This window comes from Ctenocephalides felis, unplaced genomic scaffold (assembly GCF_003426905.1).
Source record: "Ctenocephalides felis isolate EL2017-DRISC unplaced genomic scaffold, ASM342690v1 CF-g0.4_SCAFFOLD_03572, whole genome shotgun sequence".
NCBI lineage: Eukaryota > Metazoa > Arthropoda > Insecta > Siphonaptera > Pulicidae > Ctenocephalides > Ctenocephalides felis.
In genome coordinates this window covers 7,761,134-7,784,170 of record NW_020539726.1, presented here as the reverse complement: position 1 = coordinate 7,784,170, position 23,037 = coordinate 7,761,134, and the positions used below count along the sequence as shown (strand labels likewise).

The 23,037-nt window shown below is 29.2% G+C and overlaps 1 protein-coding gene across 1 annotated transcript; it reads left to right on the top strand.

Moving 5' to 3' along the window:
• Window positions 1–19,175: 19,175 nt before the first annotated feature.
• Window positions 19,176–22,396, top strand: LOC113388042 (pancreatic triacylglycerol lipase-like). Its single transcript, XM_026625454.1, has 2 exons — window positions 19,176–19,764; window positions 22,098–22,396. The coding sequence occupies exons 1-2, from the start codon at window positions 19,176–19,178 to the stop codon at window positions 22,394–22,396; spliced, it is 888 nt and encodes a 295-aa protein (XP_026481239.1).
• The last annotated feature ends 641 nt before the right edge of the window (window positions 22,397–23,037 follow it).

Sequence of the window (23,037 nt, the reverse complement as noted above, 5' to 3'; positions counted from 1 at the left end):
CGATTTGATTTTTTTCATTTTTTTTTATATTTTGAATTTTTTGATATTTCATATAAAATTACGAAAATATGAAAAAAATGCATATTTGAATTTTTTCGCAAATTTGAATATTTTAAAATTACTGAACTGCGTTTCCTTAACTAATCGTTTATTCACACCGCTATATACACACAATAGCTATTCACAAAATAAAAACTGAACGCTTCCAAAATCGAAGTACATGAATCAAGTACGCATCAATACAGTAACAAAATACAGCTTTCCTATTGGACACTGAAGGTATCGGCCACAAAATATATGATCCATCGCCGATTAGGACATGCTCTATTCGAAAAATACGGCAGGAATTTTCGAGGACAGAAGTTTTGAAATCAGATTCCGACGTTGCTTGGTAACGTAATACCGCCGTTGTGAATAGAGAGCTTCAACGTGAAATCTGGCTGGCAAGATCGAAAAATATGTCAGACAAGATCAGAAATTATGGTTTATCATATCGTTGCTAGGTAAGAAACTGTCCGGCATGAAATCAGGCGTCGTGTGCACCGAGCTTGACTGTCAAAATACAATACTACAAAATATATGTTACAGTTACGAATTCTCAGTAGTCTACGTCTATGGCGGGAAAATGTAGAGAAAATGGGAGCTCCCTGTTTTATGGCCAAAACTAAATTTTATGCGTGTATAAACGTGAAATTATAATGTTGAGTCTTATTTATCCCAATCAACTAAAATTTATTATATTTTTTACTTTTGTTTATCAAGAAAATGAAATATTTAAATAAAAAAATTAATGTTTGTTTTATTATTGAAATAAATTTATATTTTCATAAATTATCAAATTAGTTTTGCACGATTTTTCCATATAAGATTGAATTTTTTGAGCTACGCGTTTTTTTATAGATTCTAACTTCTCCATGTAAAACGTTTCATATAATTAAATAATATAGAAATGATAAACCTGATTAATTTGAATAAACAAAATAATACTTTATATTTAAAAAGCATGTCATCCGCACAGTAAAATTTAATTTCATTTTTATTTGTTATCTTTGTATTTTATCTTATTATGCATACTGCAACTACTAATTTCTTAAGATGATTAATGAAAAAGTTTAAATATATCTGCATAACAAACTTTTTAAAAGGAACTTGTGTAAATTGAAACAATTCTCAATTAATGTAAGTTGCTTCATTCTACTGTGATACGTATTTTGTCTCGGTATATGGTAGTCGGTTCTGTGTTAAGGGTGTTAAGATTTTATAATATTACTCAAAATAATAAAACATTTTTTAATAAACAATATAAATGAAATGGAAACAACTAAAAAACAAGTGACAAAACAATTAGATGTTGAATTTATAATATTAATAACGATGTATATCTATTAAATGTAAATAATTCTTCATGCAAATTTACAATTTCGAATTACAATAAAATATATAATTCCGTAGCTCTCCTAACAATATATTTTTTAAAAAAGGAATAAATATAATACACCTGGAATTCCAAAGCGCGAAGCAATATCTTACTAAAACTTTAACCACAAATTTTCTGCAGCTCTGTGCATTTTGATATGATGCTTCAAGAGTTCTTATTTCAATAGTTTAATAATACAGCTATCGGAATAAAAAATGAATCATAACCATTCTGAAAAATTCAAAGGTAATATCATATTTATCTGCGCGTTTGATATTGCTGTAGAACGATTGGAAATGAAATGAGAACTTTAGGAAAAAATATATTACAGTGAAAAGTTATCGCTAAATATTGAATAAAAGAGGATATATATATATATATATATATATGTATATGTATATATATATATATATATATATATATAATCTAGCGAATACTAAGATTGCCTATAGACCAAGAAATAGATCATTCATAAATATACACAATTTTGACTATAATATAGACCAAATATACTACTGAATTACTGTAATATAAGAATAATGATAATATATTAACTTAAATAAATAAATTGATTAAACAAAATATGGAAATATATTTAGTCAGTGAATACTTTGCAAAGACGTCGGCATTGAAGCATCTAATTATTAAATTTCAAAGAAATTTAATTTTACGAAAATAGTTTAACTTGCTATTATGTAATTTACAGACGAATCAAGTCATTCTAAATCATTTGAAACCAAATTTTGCAAAAGTATATATACGCCAATTTTTATCTGTCGTTGACGTTTTCTTCAAGACGGCAACCGATTTCGGAAATTTAAAAGCAATTTGTTGTAACTCAATCGATCAAATAGAATTAAAATACTAACCTACTAATTTCATGTTAAATTCGCATATTCTCCTTATGTGCTCTAATTTTCCCTGTCCTTTAACTTATTTAACAATGACAGATATATTCACAACACTATGAATATAATGTAATATTATTACACTTAGTATAATGCAATTTTGTATTTGTATGTGCATTATGTATTATACTATATATTGTAAATATATCCAAACTATATGTATAACTAGTTGGTTTGGTATTTAGCCTTGAGGCAAGTTACATTAACTTCCCGATATGTGTAAATAATTGACTTAATCAAAAAAAAGTGTGAATAATATACTTCATCAATCCTACTTTAAAAAACGATAATAATTTTAGTAAAGTTTGACGAATTTTTAAAATTGAACTACTTGTCGTAATGCCGTAATATTACAGTAAGTTCTATAAAACCATGATGTATATTGTTTGCGCCAGAGAATATTTTTAATATTCAGACAACACTTTTTCTCTGGCAATCCTCAAAGATTTGGATGTAATAGCTGATCTGACGGGTGAACTCTCTCGCGTTGTCTGGTCACGTACACCGTTTTACTTGTACTTCCATATGAGTTTTTGTGATATATTTCGATCATTACTTATTACTTAATGAAAATAAATACCTTTTAATCAGTGCAAGTGTTACTTATTTGTGTTTTGAAGTTCATTTCTTCCTCAGAATCCGAATTTAAAGCGAACTGAGATATCCGAACTTGAAGCCGCCATCCGACTGGACCGCCGAGCACGTAGAGAACGTTGAATATTTTACTTAATATATTCAATAACATCAAATCCTCGGAATAGTTATTGAGTCAAATTCAATTAGCTATTCCGAAAGGGTCTAACCAACCCCCATTCGTAACATATATCGCCAAAAAAAAGTTCCATGAAAATCGGCTTAAATTTTTTTTTCAACAGATCATTACAAGAAAACGGCTCGGTAGATTTTCACCTAAAATTAATCAGTACCATTCCCAACTAATATCTTACATCAACTATATATCTTTCGAACAGTTTTTGATTTTTTAAAATCGGTTCGGTAGGATGAGCTTAAATGAGGACGAAAATTTAACACTTTTTTTCAACAGTTAATTACAAGAAAACGGCTCGGTAGATTTTCAACTCAAATTAATCAGTACCATTCCCAACTAATATCTTTCGAACAGTTTTTGATTTTTTAAAATCGATTCGGTTAGATGAGCTTTTAAATATGGACGAAAAGTTTAACACTTTTTTTTTAAATTGCAAAGAAACGGCTTGGCAGATCGTCGCACAAAACTGACAAACAATAGTCCTCACCGAAATACATCAAATGGCTTTTAAATTTCTGAAATCGGTTCAGGCGCTTTTGAGAAAACGTCGATCAAGAGTCTAATTTTGACAAATGTCAAAAAAACTATACCAATTTTTGCAAACTTTGACGAATTTTTAAAGCTAAACGAGTTGTCGTAGAGCCGTAATATTTTAGTATGACCTAGAAAACTATGGTATCTACCGTCAAAAAAAAAATCATAAAAATCGTCGAATTTTTTTTTTTTAAACGTTATTACAAGAAAACGGCTCGGCCGATCTTTACCAAAAACTAATCAGCACGATTCCCAACCAATATCTATCGAATGGTTTTTGAATTTTTAGAATCGATTTAGAATTGCGGGCTAAAACGTGAGCGAAAAATTTTTCACTGTTCTGCAATTTACAGCAAAACGGCCCGGCCGATCGCCGCACAAAACTCAGAGACGATAGTCCTCATCGAGATACATCGAATGGCTTTTAAATTTTTAAAATCGGTCCAGTCATTTTTGAGAAAACGTCGATTTACGGCAAAAAATCTGTTCACATACACACACACACACACATACACACACACACATACTTTTTCCAAATTTGGTCTCATTCGATTCAGAATGGCTTGAAACGTCGAGAAAACATAAAATTAGCGAATCGGATTTTTTGATGAAAACATAAACTTCTCCTTTGGGAAGTTAATAATTGTATTTTAAGTCCTTTTGGAACTATTCTAATAAAAAAAAACTATTTTAAAAATTCAAAAATATTCGAAAGATATTAGTTGGAAATCGTGCTGATTTTTGGTAGGGTCGTTTCCTCCTAATTGACTGTATTTTTTTTTTGTGATTTCAATGAAACTTTGCACGGCGAAAGAGTCCACGGTCTTAACATACAAGAATATTAGAGGACGACGAGTAGTTTAATAATAAAAATATTCAATATTTGTATTAAATAAGAAAATACTCTATATATGTAGTATGGCATACTTTATAAAAACAATTAAATGTCGTTGTAATACAGTAAATTGAGTTTGTATAAAAATATCGGAAAAATTAAATAAAGCAGTTTTCAGAATAGCAATATATCAAAATAGAATATTCGAATCAATTTTAGTTTAGAATTAGTAATAAATTTAAATTTGGGAATCCTTCATAAATAATGAAAATATGCCAACTTTGACAGACATAAACAGTTTTTTGAAACATGGATGTGAACTGTTAGAAAAGTTATTTATTAATAAATAAACACAACTTAATAAACAATGTACTCGACATAATCTATAATCTAACAACACAATCATAAATGATCAGGAAAATTCTCGTACAAATAATTATCTTTGAACCCAAAAAATATGTAGTATTTGTAATGAAAATCATAAAACATATTATTTTAAGAAATTTGTTCCATCAATCAGTAATTGAATAAATAAGATATTCACTTATGTAGTAATTGCTTACATGAATATCTACTAGTCCTGTATGTTCCTAGAAACAGAAACTTTATAAAATTTAAAGATCACTAAATAAGTCAGTTTTTCAAAAAAAAGCTAAGGAGAGTGAAAATATATCTAAAATCGTTTGTGAAAAATTCAGAAAATTAGAGAAAATCAGATAGGTAAATAATTAGAATGATAAATAAATACTCTTTTAATATTATATATTCCTATATTTTGTGAAAAAAATTTCTTCTTGAGGGGGCCCCCAAACACATTTTGATACGGGGCCGCGCCAAAGCACGCTACGCCCCTGGCACTACAGCAATTCGGTATACATATAAATTTCTCAAATTATTATATTGTTATATCATTAAGACGAAATGGATACAACTTGCCTCAAGGCAAAATGCGACTTAATAAAAACAATTATGCTTTTTTGTTTTGGTACTTCAAACAAACTAACTTATACACACAAAAAATTAGTTTTGACCATAAAACGGGGAGTTCCCATTTGATCTACATATTTCCAACATACATCGAAACTACTAAGAATTTGTAACTGTATCATACATTTTGTAGTGTTGTATGAAAATAGCATAACAAGTATGAGCTAATTATAGTTTATTGTTTATTATTTTGGGTAAACCCAAAATTAATAATTTAAAAAAATATATTTTCAAAAAACCATGCAAGATCAAAAGTATGCAAAAACGAAAACCGTGTATAATGCAGGATAGGTCTATATTTTACTTTAATCATATTAGAAAGTAATTAAAGGCATATGAGATAATATGCACTTGCGCTTCCTGCTTGTTTGAATAAAATCCTATTGGATTTCGTGAAGAATTAATATAGTCGGAATATGTCAGAAAATCACCTGGCGCGAAAGAGAGAACTTGCGAAGTTGGGCTCTTACTATCAAAGACAGAATCGTAAAGCGTCTCTTGTTACCTGAACTTTAGTTTCCACGGCAGCAACAGAAGGAGTCACAAATCATAAATTTTTCTATCCTCATGTGTGGAATTCATACATACATGCCTATGCAATTCGTATTAAAGAGTAAAGATTTTCAGAAGTGTTTTATAAAAGTAGATTTTATTTATCACAAAAAATTTGAGGCAAAGCATGCAAAACATCTATTGGTTTTGATCTATACATAACTACATATTTTGTCCTATTTTTCATAGCAATCTATACAATAAGTACATTAAGCTCTATATGTAGTTAGTTTCAAAAGATGGCATGTGAAGGATAACTATCATTTAAAAGGACCATTTATTTTTGTTGCATTGGATTTTTAATTAATGTCATGTAGAAATCTACTACAGTTTTTTTTCTTTTGTCGCTTAGATGACAAAGGTTTGAGCAGATCAATCGCCAGTTGATTAGGTTGTTGACTTAGCCCAATATTATATCTAATGCTGAGCTGGTTAATCTCTTCTTCGATAGTTAGTATATGCATTTTGCATATAATGTATTTATGTTATTACGTACTGGAATTTATTCGTAGCGCTTTTCAACTAAAGACAACATCAGCCAACTATTTAAAGTCACATACAAACAAGTAAAGATTCACCTAGAAGCTTCTGATATACTGCAAATTTATTAGTTTTTGACAATTCGTCGTTGACTTTGTAGAAATTGTTGTGTAGTTTTAAATATGGAAAGAAGTGCCGCAAAAGTTATGTTATTTTATAACATACGGTGAAATCTTTTCCATGGTCGCTTATTTGAAATAGCTGAAAAAAAAAATTTCTAAAGGCCCTGCCTCTTTCATATTGTCATTTGTTCCAATCTTGAAATGACCAAAAATTGTATCAGTTCATGCACCGAATGTAAAAATTAACTAGCTGTAAGTGAAATTCTGTCTTGAGGCAATTATGGCATCGTGCCTTAAGGCAAATTGCTCGAACTTCCCGTACCGTAACGAAATGTTCTTGGAATACTGAATGTTTTCAAATAGATTATAAATATTGCAACATTGTCTAATATTTATAAGAATTATATAAACTGAATTGCAGTGTTGAAATTATTTATAAAGTATATTACAACTATAGTCAGAATTAAAAATAAAATCTGAAATATTTTCGATATACAAAGAACTAAAAAAAAAAAAAAAAAAATTGGAACAAATTTTTTTTTCCAAAATCAATTATTTTGTTAAGACAAGCAGAAAGTTCTTTGAATCATTTAAATCGGACGCTTAGTTCTCTCAAAAACTGCCATTTTTTACATATTTAGCTACGTATCTTCGAAATGGCTGGGCCTGCCTTTGCCAAAAACTAATAAGCACTTCTCCCAATCATTACTAATTGAATGTTTTTTAGATCATTCAAATCGGATACTCCGTTCTCTCAAGAATTCGATTTCTATTTTCTGCACTCTTTGCTCCATATCTCCGAAACGGCTGCACTTGCCTTTGCCAAAAACTAATCAGCTCTTTTCCTCATCAATAGGAATCGAATGTTTTTTGAACCATTCAAATCGGTTGATCCGTGCGCCCTAAAACGTGACTGGAAATTTGTATCCATACATACATACACACACACACACACACATACACACACACACACACATCCATTTTTTCTGAGGTATGCCAAAACGTTCAGAAACCTTCAAAACGTCGAGAAATGTTAAAATTTTCAATTCCGATTTTCGGCCCATTACAATAACTTACCCTACGGGAAGTTAAAAAGAAATCTTCTACACTCAATTCCGACAGACACTTGAAGTCCAAACAGAGGAACTAGTTGCTAGTTATTACTAATATGTACTAAAATATTTCAGTTTATTTTACAAATTTTAAAAAATAATTATAAAAATAAAAATAACGAACATTAACAGAACTTGCAAAATGAAAAATATTTATATCTGCCTTATAATGCAAAGATTTCATTTTTAGAACTTTTTAAAACTGTTCAAAATTCTTTAAATAACCATGAAAATAAGTAAGAAGTGTGCAATCATTTGAAACTATATATTCGCTTAATAATGTTTAGTCAAAATTTTAATATAATGAAAATTGTTTATGAGATTTATATTACCACATCATTTCACATGTAGTACATAAAAGTACGTGAAAATATTTTTGTGTATTTGTATAGTGTAAGTTTTTGAGGATAAGAAGCGTACTTCTGGAAAGCGGAAGCGTTGGAAAATCCTCTTTCTTTTTCAAAAACTCCAACGTCTATTGCACCCGTTTGATAAAAGCGTTTCCTCTTTAAAATGGAAGACTTTTGATACAAGTTGTGGAGTTTTATATCAGGTAGATTCGCTTATAAAATATGGGAATTATATATGAAAATATGAATCTTATGTATACTTATGCACGATATTGCCACTAACAAAGAGGACAGGAGAGATATTTTTTTGAAATTTGGAATGTTGAACTTCACATGGTGATAGAGTTTATAGTTACAATACAATTGTATAGTTACAATACAGCTTAAAATATAATAGTCTTATGAGAAGTAGTTTATTAAAAAAAAATGATTAGGCTGAGCTTTCCATCAATACGTCGGTCTCTTTTTATAATGACATCATATCTTGTACGCATATAATATTTTAAAATGTTTGTTTTGTCTATCAATTCCATTAGCAAGCAAAATTTTCCAATAAAAATCTCATGAATTGAACGCGCCCTGGTATGTCTCCAACGAGACAATTCATCGAGACCTAAACGTCAAATATATACAGGAAGTTATCAAGGAGAGAAGTACGAAATATCATCAAAAGAGCGCATACCATCCAAACACTCTGATAAAAAGCCTGCTAAAACACGTTCCTATGAGAAGATTAAAAAGAAAGTGGCCGAAAGATTTAATAAAATAACAATCAATGTATTTATGTAAAGAAATTCTCCACTGGGGGAATTTCTAAAAGCTCTGTACCCGTCAGCAAATATCCTCATTGAACCCAAAGTTCAGATTGGTTATAAGAAATAAATAAATAAATAAAAAATAATCTCATGAATAAACTTGAGGTTCTCCTTATTTGTTTAAAAAATACTAAGGATTGGGTGGGTGCAAAGGTCCAATTTGAATTTAAGGAATTGTATTGTGAAAGCTCAATTATTGCTTAAAATAAATGATTACAACAAATAATACATATCGATCAATCAACTAACTGATTATTTTCAGTAAATCTTCGAAACTAATTCATGATTGAACTATAAGTTTTTTGCTGTTTTTCAGAAATATTCATCAGCAGAGTTAGAACAACTTTTTATTTCATTTATCTTATAAAATTGCTTTCTTTGCCTTGATTTTAATTGACAGATTTTTATTGTTTTATTGTTGCACTTTTGCCACAGTAAAGGTTTAGTTGGTCCTTTTTACCACATTTACGTGTAAGCCTTTAAAAAGGTTATATAAAAAATATGTTGAATCTACAATTACATCTTATAAAACAAATGTATGTAACGTATACCTAAAAATTATCTCTTAAACAATAGTGCTCACAACCAAAAAAAAAATAACAACAAACAAAAATATTTTTGTTTTGGATTTTTAATTGCCGTCAATCGTGGTAATATCAAGGTTGTCTGGTTATACATCGTTTGTCCTCTACCTTCAAATATTGTAGTTAAAAAAATCCTAACTTTATTGGTTTTTGAGATATCGGTGGTAATTCTTTTCACCCACGCAGATGTATAAATATTTAATAACTTAGCTTTGAATTGTTCTTGTCGCATTTTAAACCATATGTCTACTCCCTCACTAAGTTAAAAGTACAAGAACTATTTTTGAAGTGAAATTGTATAGTTAAATTATTTATAGCATCTCTAAGGCTATGGTAACTAAGTTAGAAAGTACTATTTCTGACTTCTTACATCTACGAAAAATCATAGGAATGATAATATGCTGTTTATTATATTAGCAAAGTATACTAATGCATCTAAACTAAATGCATCTAACGATGATTACTTACTATACTCAAAGTCTTATAATTTCTGGATGAAACAAAAATATTTTTCAAAGTAAAAAATAATGACAATAATAATGATAATGATTGAGATGAAATGATCTCAAATAGCAGATAATATTGAAAAATTATTAACATCTGAGTGCTCTCTAGCTTAAACTTTTTTATCGGAAAGTTATTATTGAAAGTTTGATTTTAAATTTGATTCATCTATCCGATAAAATATTTTGAGATAGTGATACATTATAAAGCTATTCAAACAAGCTGGTTAAAATTATTTGAAAAAAAAAATGTAGTAGAAATCTTGAATATTTCAATAGATAAATATCGGAGACAAAATTAAAAAATCATATTCAATAGATCATCTATAAAAGAAAAAATGTGAAATATCAAATTTTTATGATGAATTTAAGCAATTATTATAAATATTAACTCCCCTTAGGATAAGTATTACGGTAACCGTAAAAAAAATCTAAACATTTTTATATATCTTTACGTTTCAAACATTTTAGCATAGCTTAGAAAAAAATGATTGATGGATGTGTGTGTGTATGAATAAACGTAGTATGTGTGTATGTACGTTCGGAAACAAATTTTCAATGCCCACAATTTCTAGAGCACTCCGTTTCAAAGATACAGGGCAAAAGTTCAAAAAATGACAATTTTTTTGTTTTCAAGAAGCTGATTTTTTTGCGAAAATGACAATCTTTTCGAAAAAAATTCATAATTCTTAAATAAATATCGGTTTTTTTAAACTCTCACAAAAATTTTGAAATTCCTAAGTTCTCGTATGGTAAATTATAGTAATCGCAAAAAATGGAAAATGAAATATTTTGCATGTATTTACAATTCAAAAGTTTCTGAACATTTTAGCATACTTTAAAAAAATGAAAATTTGCTTGTGTTTGCGTGTGTGTATTTATGTATGTATGCATGTATGTTAGCCGAAGTTTTTGACAACAATCGATTCCTATTAATGGAAAGACACGCCTAGTCGTTTCAAACATACTGGATAAAAAGATAAAAAATGGTAATTCAATATTTGAAGGAAGGGAACGTCCGATTTGAATGATTAAAAAAACATCATACTAGTAGGTACTGACGGAATAAAAGTGATAATATTTGTACAGAGGCAGGTCCAGCAGATTGATGATAAAAAATTATTATAAGACATATACACTTCAAATTATCAGATATTCTATAGAGATTTTATTAACAAATACAAATTTTGTTTGCATTTCTTTGGGTACCGTACCAAAATTTATAACGTTTAAAGTTCACTTATATAATTCAAACAAATATATTAAATATTTTTGACAGTATATGGACCAATCTACTTGAATGTATTTTAAAATTCACAAAAAAATCAGAAAAGCTGATTTTTAAAAATTAACAACTTTTCAAGAAATTCAAATAAACATTTTTAAATTACGGTATGAGAAGTTCCAGAAATCGCAAGTGGAGCGCATCCATTAGTCGAAAATTTTCAGAATGATCACTAATGTCCCTTGGTTTTTCAGCAAGAAGACTTGCTGACAAGTAAACTATTCAACAGTGTATATCACAATCAGAATTACATCGCATTCATTAAAACATCTGAAATATATAGTTGCATGTTTTTTTGAAACCACATTCTAAAAGAATGAAAAACAAAATCTTGATTGATAATGTTTCGGATTCACTAGTGGGTAAGTCGATTCGGCAACTAGAACTGAATCAGAGGTCCTGGGTTAGATCCCGTTTGGAAAAGCCAGATGTCAAGCAGTAGTCGGTTTTCACTTGAAAATATATATAGCAATAAATTTCCGATTGAAAATAGGAATTTTCTCATCCGGCATTACTATAAAATATTCACCAAATTACAGAAATTATGATAATGTAATTTATCAAAAAATGAGACAATTGTTTGGGTTGATCTCTGAAAAACCGACATAGTAGTAAGTCAATGCAGCCCAATAGATCAGAGGTCGGCAACGAGACGACCGCGGGCGCCACCGCGCCCTCGATCAACTTTAGATGCGCCCTCGGTTAATGTAAATGTATGATAACCTTAGCATAAATCAATTTCACATTTTGCAAATATAAGGCATATTGTTGAAAGTCTAAAAATAAATATAGAAAGTTTTACTACTACATCATATTTAGAAATTATAGACAAATTGACAGAAGAGTTTTGTTCAAGATTTCAAAATTTGGTAGCACTAGAACCCGTTCTAGGATTTTTTATATACCCATTCAAAGTTGCCGAAGATGATCTTCTGCAAAGTGTTTCAGTGTATTTCGAAATTAGTAATATCGAAGCCGTGGAGTTAGAAATAATAAACTTGCAAAATGATATTATTTTAAAAGCACATAGTAATGATAAATTGTTTTGGAATTTAGTCGAAGAAAATAAGTATCCTATTTTAAGGAAATGTGAACTAAAAATTTACTCATATTGTGCAACAACATACAATTGCGAGTCTTTGTTTTCAAATATGAAATATTTGAAATCAAAATACCGAACAAAGTTAAATGACACACATTTAGATAACTGTTTGCGGACAGGGAACTCTAATTATATTGAATAGATTATAGGACTCTTAAGTGATAATTGCTGTTCAAAAATATATAATATTCAAACTTTATAAATTCATTATTGTAAAATTTTCTTTTCATTTAACGTTATCAATTCGTTTTTAACGTTATCCAGAGTTTAAAAAGTGAATTAATTATTATATTAAAATAATTAAACATGAAGTATCAGTGTTATATTCATTCGAAAGGCTACAATTTATTTACTCTATATGATTTGCTCAATAGACTAATAAGTGTGCTATGATATTTTATATGAAACAAATAAAAATTCTCGGAAATATTGATGTTTAATAAAATTATTATTGAAAATCTAAAAATTGATTTTTAATTAAATCCGCCCAATTAGCAATGTCAAATTAATTTAATCAAAAACAAGAGTGAAATTAAATAAAGAAGATTCATGGAAAAGTTCTCTATAAAATAGACGTTCGAACCTATGGAAAAATTATCTTCAATAGACTAAGGGTGCTACGACTTTTTATAATAAAACAAAAAAGTGTATCAAATATATGGAAGTCTAATAAATTATTATTGATTTATTAAATATTGGTTTCATGCGACATAAATATTATAAATTAAACTACACCGTATAAAAATTGTAGAAGCACATAATCATGGTGGTGAACAATACAGCTTTGTTTTTAAATTGCCATGAGGCAAGTTACATGAACTTCCCGATATGTGTAAATAATCGACTTAATCAGTAAAAAATAAAATAATTTATGAATGATCAAAAGTATTCCGAGTGGATTTATTACACATAATTGAAAACGAACGAACACGTTAACTCGGAGTAATTTCTAAAAGCAAATTTTCACAAATCAATAATTTTTATAATTGAACCAGTTTTCGTAGGATTTTAACGATTCAGTATGTTCATTAAGACCAAGTAAATCGTCTGATTTTAATTGTAACAAACGCTAAAAAACTACTTATTTTCTCAAACTCTGATGATTTTTTAAAATTAAACTACTTGTAAGGCCGTAATATTTCAGTAGGTTCTATAAGACTGTGATATATAATAACGCCAAAAAAATTTCCATGAAAATTGGCTTAAATTTTATTTTCAAGAGTTAATTACAAGAAAACGGCTTCTCCTTCGGGAAGTTAATAAATAAACATATTTAATTATTAGATTTGATATCATTCAGCTATACTTAAATGTGGTATGTGTCTAATACTCTCAACAAGGTAAATATATATAATATTTAAAAATAAAAAATATTAAATTATTAGTTTTGATATAATTTAATTATGCTCAAATTATAGTTCTCATATAAATAATATATTGTCAGAAAATTGATATGATAAAAGTAATATGATAGTTAATATATAGAGTAGAGCAGGGTACAAAGTTCCAATTTGACTTTCAGTAATAAACTACATGAGTGCACATAACATGTATCAAATAAACAACTATGGAATATGTTCAGGAAAATTTCCACATAATTCCTATTATGTGGAAAATATAATTATAGAAATATTATTAACAATTTTTCTAAAATTTGTCATCGACCCCTTTCTACTTCATAGGCTGAGTAAAAAGGTCAGTCAGGGGGCAATCATAATGGAAAACATATATAATTCATAGAGATTGAAAAACTTTTAAAGCTCATAAGTTTAACATATCTAAAACTTCATTCAAAATGTGACCATTTATCAGTTATTGTTGTTAATTTGTATTACATTTGTTCATTTAACATAAACCTAACATAATCATAACGTTAAATAACATTTCTGGTTAAAAATAATAATGCAATTGTCTCTAGTTTTCTAAAATTACAACTATTAGTTAAACTGTGAATTCGAAATTTTAGAAGTTGATCAAATTTGAAAGGCTGCCATATAAAAAAATGTGACAAACTAAAGTGCCTGAGCAAGTTCTATTAAATGTTAGCTCATTTAATGAGGATCGCAAAATGGTACAATACTTGTTAGTTTCATACTAAGAACTAAAATACTTGTAAAGAACCTAAAAAACAGGTAAAAAAATTAAAACCTAAAAATTTAATTTATTTTTGCTATAAAACCCTAAAAATAACACCAACGATGAGATCAGATTTTTGTCGCCCAAACTCAATAAGTTCCAGGACAATCAAAAAGTTTAAACTAGTTAATTACATTATCAAAAAAAAACAATGAATATACATATATCATAGTAATTTACTATTATTATTAATATATATCACATATCAACGCTTATTATTGCTTTCCACGCGTTTACTAAGTTAGTAGACATTACCAAACACGATCGTATCCAGCCGTCATATGATAAATGCATTACTTATCAATTAGTGTGACTAGGTAATATTGTTCCGTGCGGTTTTGGCAAATGCGTTTAGATATGCTCGAATCAGTCAGATTTGTCTATTAGTTATGAGACTGATTACGGACTATTGCTCAATGGCATTCTAGTGCTACTGCCAGGTTGAATGATTGGCTCTGCAGTGCAATGAAGCAAATTTTTGTTTAATATGGTTATGTTATATATGATATAAATAGGTAGACAGTAAAAAAGGCCACAACAAATTTACTTAGAAATAATAGAAAGCAAAAACTGATTGCATTTGGCAGCGAAGAAACTGCAATCAACATCACATAGTTACTTCATAGACAACTTGCGATGGATAAACCTTGAAAAAGAAAGTACTTAAAACACTTTTAGAACAAATATTAGAGAACGACTTATAGAAAGGTTGAACAAGGAAGTAGCGGTGAAATACGACCACAGTTTAGATCCAATATGAAAGGTTATATTCTGACAATGACTGTTCCCTGCATTAGAACATCACCCTTAGAATCTGCTGGAAGATCATCAATGTTTGGAGACAAATGCAAACACAAAAAACCGATCAGCATTGAGTATTTTCACGTAGACAAATGTATAAATTACCATTAATTTTTAACGGTAAATTAACAAAATTAGTGCAAAGCAATCAATCAATCAATTTGACTTTAGGACAAAGGTTAGCTCTTATTATACTTATGGTTGTTTACATGATTGTTAGATGAGAAAAGTGCTGAAATCTATCAATACTGATAAAACTAAAGTAAAAGTTCTATGGTTTGATATTGATTGTTTTTCCTGCAAATACCTGCAGAAATTCCAGCTTGTTTGATATGTCAGAGCTAAAATCTCTCTATTTATATTACTTGCAATGCTTATTCATAATGTGCAAAATCGAAACGTTTATGTTAATGCGAACTGCGTGCATGTTTTGCAACCAGAAACCAATGCATTCGCATTTCAAACCAGCCGTTTGCACTTTCACACAAGAGTTTAGCATATTTATTTATTTCTCCGTACACCAGTGCCAGACATCCAATTCTGTTCTTTTTTCTAAGGATAGTTCTGACATCAGAAGAAACGGATGGAAATAAACGAATCAACACAGACGGGGAACTAGTATCAAAGAAGCTTCACTGTATTCCGTTTCAAAAATCATGGTTACATCTATTATGATTTATTTGTTTTTATTAAAAAAGCAGGAGAAATGAATAAAATTGTAACAAACTATTAGCATTAATTGGAATTATAATTTGTATATGTGGGAATCAACTGATTAACACCGGAATTGAATAAAACCAAAATGTCACAATATTTATATAGTTTTGAATAAATTTCAATATATATTTATACATAATTCTATATTTATACATAGTTACAATAGTAACTATGTTTGTACTAAATACATTTTTTATATACAATGGTTCTTTCAATTTCTTGAAAATTCTATCAAACGTCACTATTTAATAATACTATAATATTTATTCCAAAAAATGTTATGAAAATAATGTAACATAATAGGTATTAATTAAATCGGAGAAAATTTAAAGAATTGAATCATTTTAATGCTGTCATTAAAATAATATAGATACGCCACTGTGTGATACACTAATTTTTAATCAATATTATTTTTTCATGTATACGCTCTACTTAATGTTTTGGTATAAACAGATTGCAGAATAAAGTTGAATAAAAAAATCATTTCGAGATATTAGCTGAAATAAAATCGGCATAAATATATCACATTTTAACATATTCAATAATCATAATTTGAGATTCGACAGAAGTGCAAAATGGCGTCGTCAATTCTTTTCAAATTTAATAAGTTTATACTTTCTTTTGAATGTTATTTCAAATAAATCCCTACATAAAAATAAAATGGTCGAATGCTTAATTAATGGCCTTTGTCTCGCAATTATTAAAACTATGCAACAAATTTGCTCTCAATTGTAAGGTCATTGGTCTTTATTGTTTCCTGCATTTAACTTTCGAAACTTCTGCTTTCATGCTTCTGTGTTTTGTGACTCTTGTAATTCACAGTATTTTTATTTTCTGTTTATGTTGCCGATCACCTGTATTTTCTTTAGTCTTACACATTTTGATACAAAATTATATCTTCTTGGTTATAGTGTGCGCGACAAGGTTTGATAAAGTTCTTCTCCCATACTATGTACAAATAAATACTATGTATACTACTTACTTTATTGTTGATGTTTTAATCCATTTTGACTGTACTTTTTTCTATCAGAATTTTATTTCGAAATAAGAAAAAATAAAATAAGGGAGGCTGAATACGGTTGTGCAACTTTTTTTTACTTGATAAGCAATAATTTTGTTAATATACTAGTCAGCTGGAAGAAAAGTAAATTTAATTGTAATTTAAATATTTGTCTACGTGTGAAAACTAAAATATTGCCATGAAGTATGATGAATTCGTGATAAAATCAAAGCATACGATTGTCCAACCCGAGGAACGTTAGTGACAGCCATAAAAATAAGTTAAAACACAAAAATAAGTTTTTATCAATAACCACAATATATATCACATAATAGCACATAAATATTCAGACAAATCATACAAATATAATCTAACACTATATAACAAAATATATTTTTTTAACAAAGTTAACCAGAATTCTTCGTGTTTTTTTTCTCGTATTGAATTTTTCTTTTTTTTTCTCTTCCGTATTTTGTCTTAGTTAAGTTAGATTTTTTTTATCTGTTTAATATTCAACCAAAAAGGACAAGAAATATACGACACAACCGTATCCAACGTACAGTTTTGAAAACAAATGATCATTATGACTAAACAAAAATTATTTACTAATGTTCAACTTACAGAAATATAAGAAACCAAGTAATCTATATGTATACAATTATGTATACAAACCAGTTATTATTAAAAGAATTCGAACATGAACACTTTCGAAAAGCAATGATACAAATTATGTTCATGCTGGGTAGTGTCTTCTCTATGCATTGATGGAAACTTGTTCGAACTAACATGCATCCTTCTCTATTTTGACCCGATCTCAAAATCAGTATAATTTAGTTGTTATGACGACTGTCACTACCTTGAGTAGGCACAATCGTATACAGTCTTCGCCCTACTAAATAATGATTTTAGAAAATTGTGATAAAAATATTGGCAATCAGAATTGACTTAATTTTATTATGCGCAGAGTATTTTTTTATTTTCTAGTGAGCAATATGTAAAATTGACTATGATTGATATGATCATAAACAATAATATCGACTTATAAAATCTTTCCCAGCTCCTCACTTTTTTATGTTTATACATTCACATACACTCAGGTCATATTGCTAACTTTGAGTCAATGCAACAGATCTCAACGCTATCGGGCGAAGGTAGATATTTTTATCCATTCCTGTTTTTTTTTACAATAGTTCTAACGCTACCGCTGCTCGAGAATGTATCTTTCCGCAAATTGCGTGTTTCTCACAATCTTGTAGAACGGCTTTTATTGTCACAAAGTCTTCGAAACAACCAAATCGCACATATTAAATAACACGTCCCGGCTTCTCTTTTCCTATGTTGAGACACGACGTACGGTTATTTAGGGCCAAACGGCACACATTTGTGACAACTCGTAAAAATAGATGTCTCAGTATTAATATAAAATCGATTTGAATCCGAAACACATAGTTAGACAGACAGACACCTGTGAATTGTTCGAATCAATGCTAAACGACGTCTTAAAGGCTGCTTTTATCACACTCGAGAGCGAACTACAAGAGGTTGGGATAGGTTGACGATGGCTAATTTATTATGAATCACATCCCTCAGCACTGATCTTATATGATATTATCATTCTATCTTTGCTGGTGGTTGCTTTATCTTGAATTCATTTTGAGAAACTGAGTCATTACTCTGATGTGAAGAATCTTGCTCAACAATATCTGTATTAGACCTCTTATACTTATCTGCACTTGCATAGACCGTTTTTGTTTTGATTGAGAAGCATTCAAAATCCATCTGATCGGTATCCGTATTTGAAGTTTTTATTAGACATCATTAAAAAAAGATTATAAATCACCCCCTAAAAATGTTTAGAATGAAATTGACAGACCAAAATCATAAAATTCCTTCAAGTTATATGCAAATTTAATAAATATAATAATTTTCAGTATTATGAATGTCACAATATTTTGTTTTTTTATGATGCCAAATGACACGCCAAATTCACTCGAGAAAAAAAAAACAACGGATTTCATATTTTTGTTACTGTTTTTCAATATTTTTTAATGTTTAAAGATTTTAGTATTTTAAGCCTAATTTCTATTATAAAATTTAATTGAACTGTTTAAATCGTACCAAACTATTATGAATGAGCACATGCGCCTTGTGTTTTTTTGTGTCATAATGAGCACCATACCCATTGGACATTTATATGGGTTCAATACGACAGAGCATACGATAGAAAACGAATCAAGATGCTACTCAAACCTAGGATGTGTTAGTTACGGCCCTGAGTGGTATCACAAACTATATCGTCCTGTAAACGAATTTCCACTAGCTAGGCACACGGTCAACACCCAGTTCTTGCTATATAGCCAGCTAGAGGGCCCATATGAGGGCCCTAAGGAGAAGCAGCCCTTGCTGATCGAAGTGGTGTCGGCAGTCCCTTCTACTGTTAACATTTCTGCTTATGTCACCGGCATGCCAGTCAGAATGATAATACACGATTTTACCAGTAGTGGTTTTACGGGTTGGATTAAGCATTTAGCCCATGCATTAATCGACGTACCAAATTCAGGAAATGTAATATCTGTTAACTGGGAAGAGGGTGCTGAACCACCGTATACTCAAGCCATAGGTAATGCTCGACTTGTAGCATTGGAAATTATACATTTTGTGGAAATGCTACACGATCACTATGGACTCGAATTTCCACATCTGCATATAATAGGCCATGGAGTTGGTGCTCATATAGCTGGTTATGTTGGCAAAGGTAAGGCCAAATATTTTTTCTATAGCACATAGCGGTACTCAAAAAACCGCGGGTAAAAAGGTTTGTTTTAGATGAATAACTAGCCATCACCTTAATTCTTACGAAAGTATTATCGTTCATTATTAGTTTTCTTGATCGTGAGCACTCTTGTTTAGTTAAAAGATTTATAAAATGTATTATTATTTTTGAGTTATATTCGACCGCTTATTGTTCGGTTATAAGATCCTAAAAGATAGTAAATAAAAAAGTAAATTAAGTTAAAAAACAATTTACAAGAGATTAGGTTAAAATTTATTCAAAGTTTGCTAATAATTATTAAAATTGAAAATGAATTGCTCAATGTCGAATTGGACCTTTAAGCCTTGGCCTCATCCTATATTTATATGATAAATACTTTATAGAATACCTTTAATTTTTACTTTTTGCGGAAAAATTGGAAACTATTATCAGCATATAATTATATGGGCTCAATTTTCACATATTATGTATGGGCTAACTTTAATACTTGGCGATAACTATAAAATAACTAGGGGCGCATGGCATCGTGCCTTAAGGCAAATTGCTGGAACTTCTCTACCGTAATTAAACATTCGAGGAATGAAATTAATAAATAATTGTTTTGAAGATTTCCAAATAAATTATTTATTATAAATACATATATGAATACATTTATGAATGCTTTTTAAATTGAGTGATGAGCGTATTTTATAAACAACTTCTGTGTACGTTTACAAAAGTCCATTTTTAAGTTAGATTTTTTTGATAATTTGGAAATTTTATAATAATTTAGAATTTTTTTCAAAATTTTGAAATTTTTTTTGAAGTTAAAAATTTTTGGAATTTAAAAAAAATCGTTCTTTTTAAATATTTTGAGAAAATGGAAATTTTTGAAAATATTCGATTTTTTTTTTCAAATTTCCGAAATATTTTCAAATTTTTGTAAGAAATATTAGTTTTTAAATTGTATTTTTTTTAAATTGTTTCAAAACAATTATTGATTAATTTTATTCCTCGAATGTTTAACCCCTTAACGCACAATATTTTTGAAAAAAAAAAACGGCTAGCGCTCGAATTAAATCGAGTGTGCAAGTTAAGGGGTTAATTACGGTACAGGAAGTTTCACCAATTTGCCTTAAGGCACGATGCTAGTTATTTTCGATTTGTTTACAAAAACTATAACTTACTCTACGGGAAGTTAAAAAAAAATTCGATCTTTTGGTTTATACGAGTATGATTAATAGGGTAAGGCGGGTCACAAAAGTTCAATTTGACTTTGAGCAATCATATTGTGGAAAAAAAACAATTATATCACAACGAATAAAACATGTTAAACGTACAACTATCTGCAAAATCAGTAAATTTCCCAGCTAATTGATCATAGTGTCTCACAAATTTCTCGAAATATGTTTCTCAAAAACTTGTCACCTGGTCCTTTTTACCCCATAGGCGGCATAAAATGGGACAGCCAGGAGGCAAACGATTCAATGTCTTATTTGTAATTTTAAAGGGATTCTACGAAATAATAGCAACATTATTCAACAAATGCAACATATACATTTCAAGGGTACATTTTTTACAGAAATAACACTGTGAATAACTTGGATCCGGTATTTCATCAGAAATAATCATAGTTGGAATAACTATTATCAGTTATATTAACTATTATCTCAAATTGCATTTTTAACTTGACTTAGTTTTATATTTAATATTATTATTATTATTATTGTTTGCCAGGGTAAACATTCATACATATGTAAGTTCTTATAAAGTTCATATAAAAAACTGTTGAATCTAACTTGAAAATAACGATACATCTTATAAAACAATTAAATAACGTAAACCTAAAAGTTACATCAAGGTCTCGTAAACAGAACAACAGTGCTCAGGATAAAAAAATAACAACGAAATAAAATACTTTTGTTATAGATTTTCAAAAATTGCCGTTTACCTTCCGATAGTGATGTCGTAAAAATGAAAGTGCCGGCTGGTCATACATCTTTTTCCCTCTTCTTTCAAATATCTTTGCTAAAAAATTCTTGACTTGTTCTTGAGATATTGCTGGTAGACCTTTTTACCCGCGGATATTCAAGACTCGCACTTCCCTATAGCATCCAAAATCATAAATAACGCATTTAAAATTGTGTATATAGAAAAAATAACAAAAAGTAATATGATTGGCAATTTCAAAATGTATACAATTTAAATTTTAGCTTGATAATAAATTAATGCTTAGTTCTTGAATATATTTTATAATATTCAATTACGCGAATTCAATACGTCATTTAATAATATAATATTAATTTTTACAGCTATTAAGGAAAATGGAAATATAGCTATAGGAAAAATCACTGGTCTTGATCCCAACGGACCTTATTTCGAAAGAATGCCAAAAAATGTCAGATTGGATATAGGCGACGCTGCTTATGTAGAAGTTATACATACAGATGCGGAACCCAATGGCCAAGGTATTATGGAAGCCATCGGCCATGTCGATTTTTATCCGAACAACGGTTATTCCCAACCTGGATGCAACGTGTCTAAAAAATATCCACATCTCTTGGAACTGACGAGGGATTCTCTAAAAGAAGGAGAGATATATCCGGGATGTTCACACAAACGATCATTTAACTAGCTGTAAGTGGAATTCTGTCTTAAGGCAATTAAGGCATCGTGCCTTGAGGCAAATTGCTGGAACTTCCCGTACCAAAAATTATTATTTTTTTAAAAACGATTAACATTTTTGAAAAAAAAAATTACTTTGAAAAAATAAGATTTTGAGAAACACACACACATACACACACACACACACACACACATACATCCATTTTTTCTAAGGTATGCTAAAATGTTCAGAAACCTCTGAAACGTAAAGATATATAAAAATTTTCATTTTCGATTTTTTTTGCGATTACTATAACTTACCCTACGGGAAGTTAAAAATGACTTTGAAAAAATAAGATTTTGAGAAACTATAAATTAGACAAAAAATTACTATTTTTTTAACTTCCCGTAGGGTAAGTTATAGTAATCGCAAAAAAATCGAAAATGAAAATTTTTATATATCTTTACGTTTCAGAGGTTTCTGAACATTTTGGCATACCTTAGAAAAAATGGATGTATGTGTGTGTGTGTGTGTGTGTGTATGTATGTATGTATGTATGTATGTATGTACGTATGTATGTATGTATGTACGTGTGTGTATGTATGTGCGGATACAAATTTTCGTCGACGATTTCGGGAACACGGATCAACCGATTTGAATAATTCAAAAAA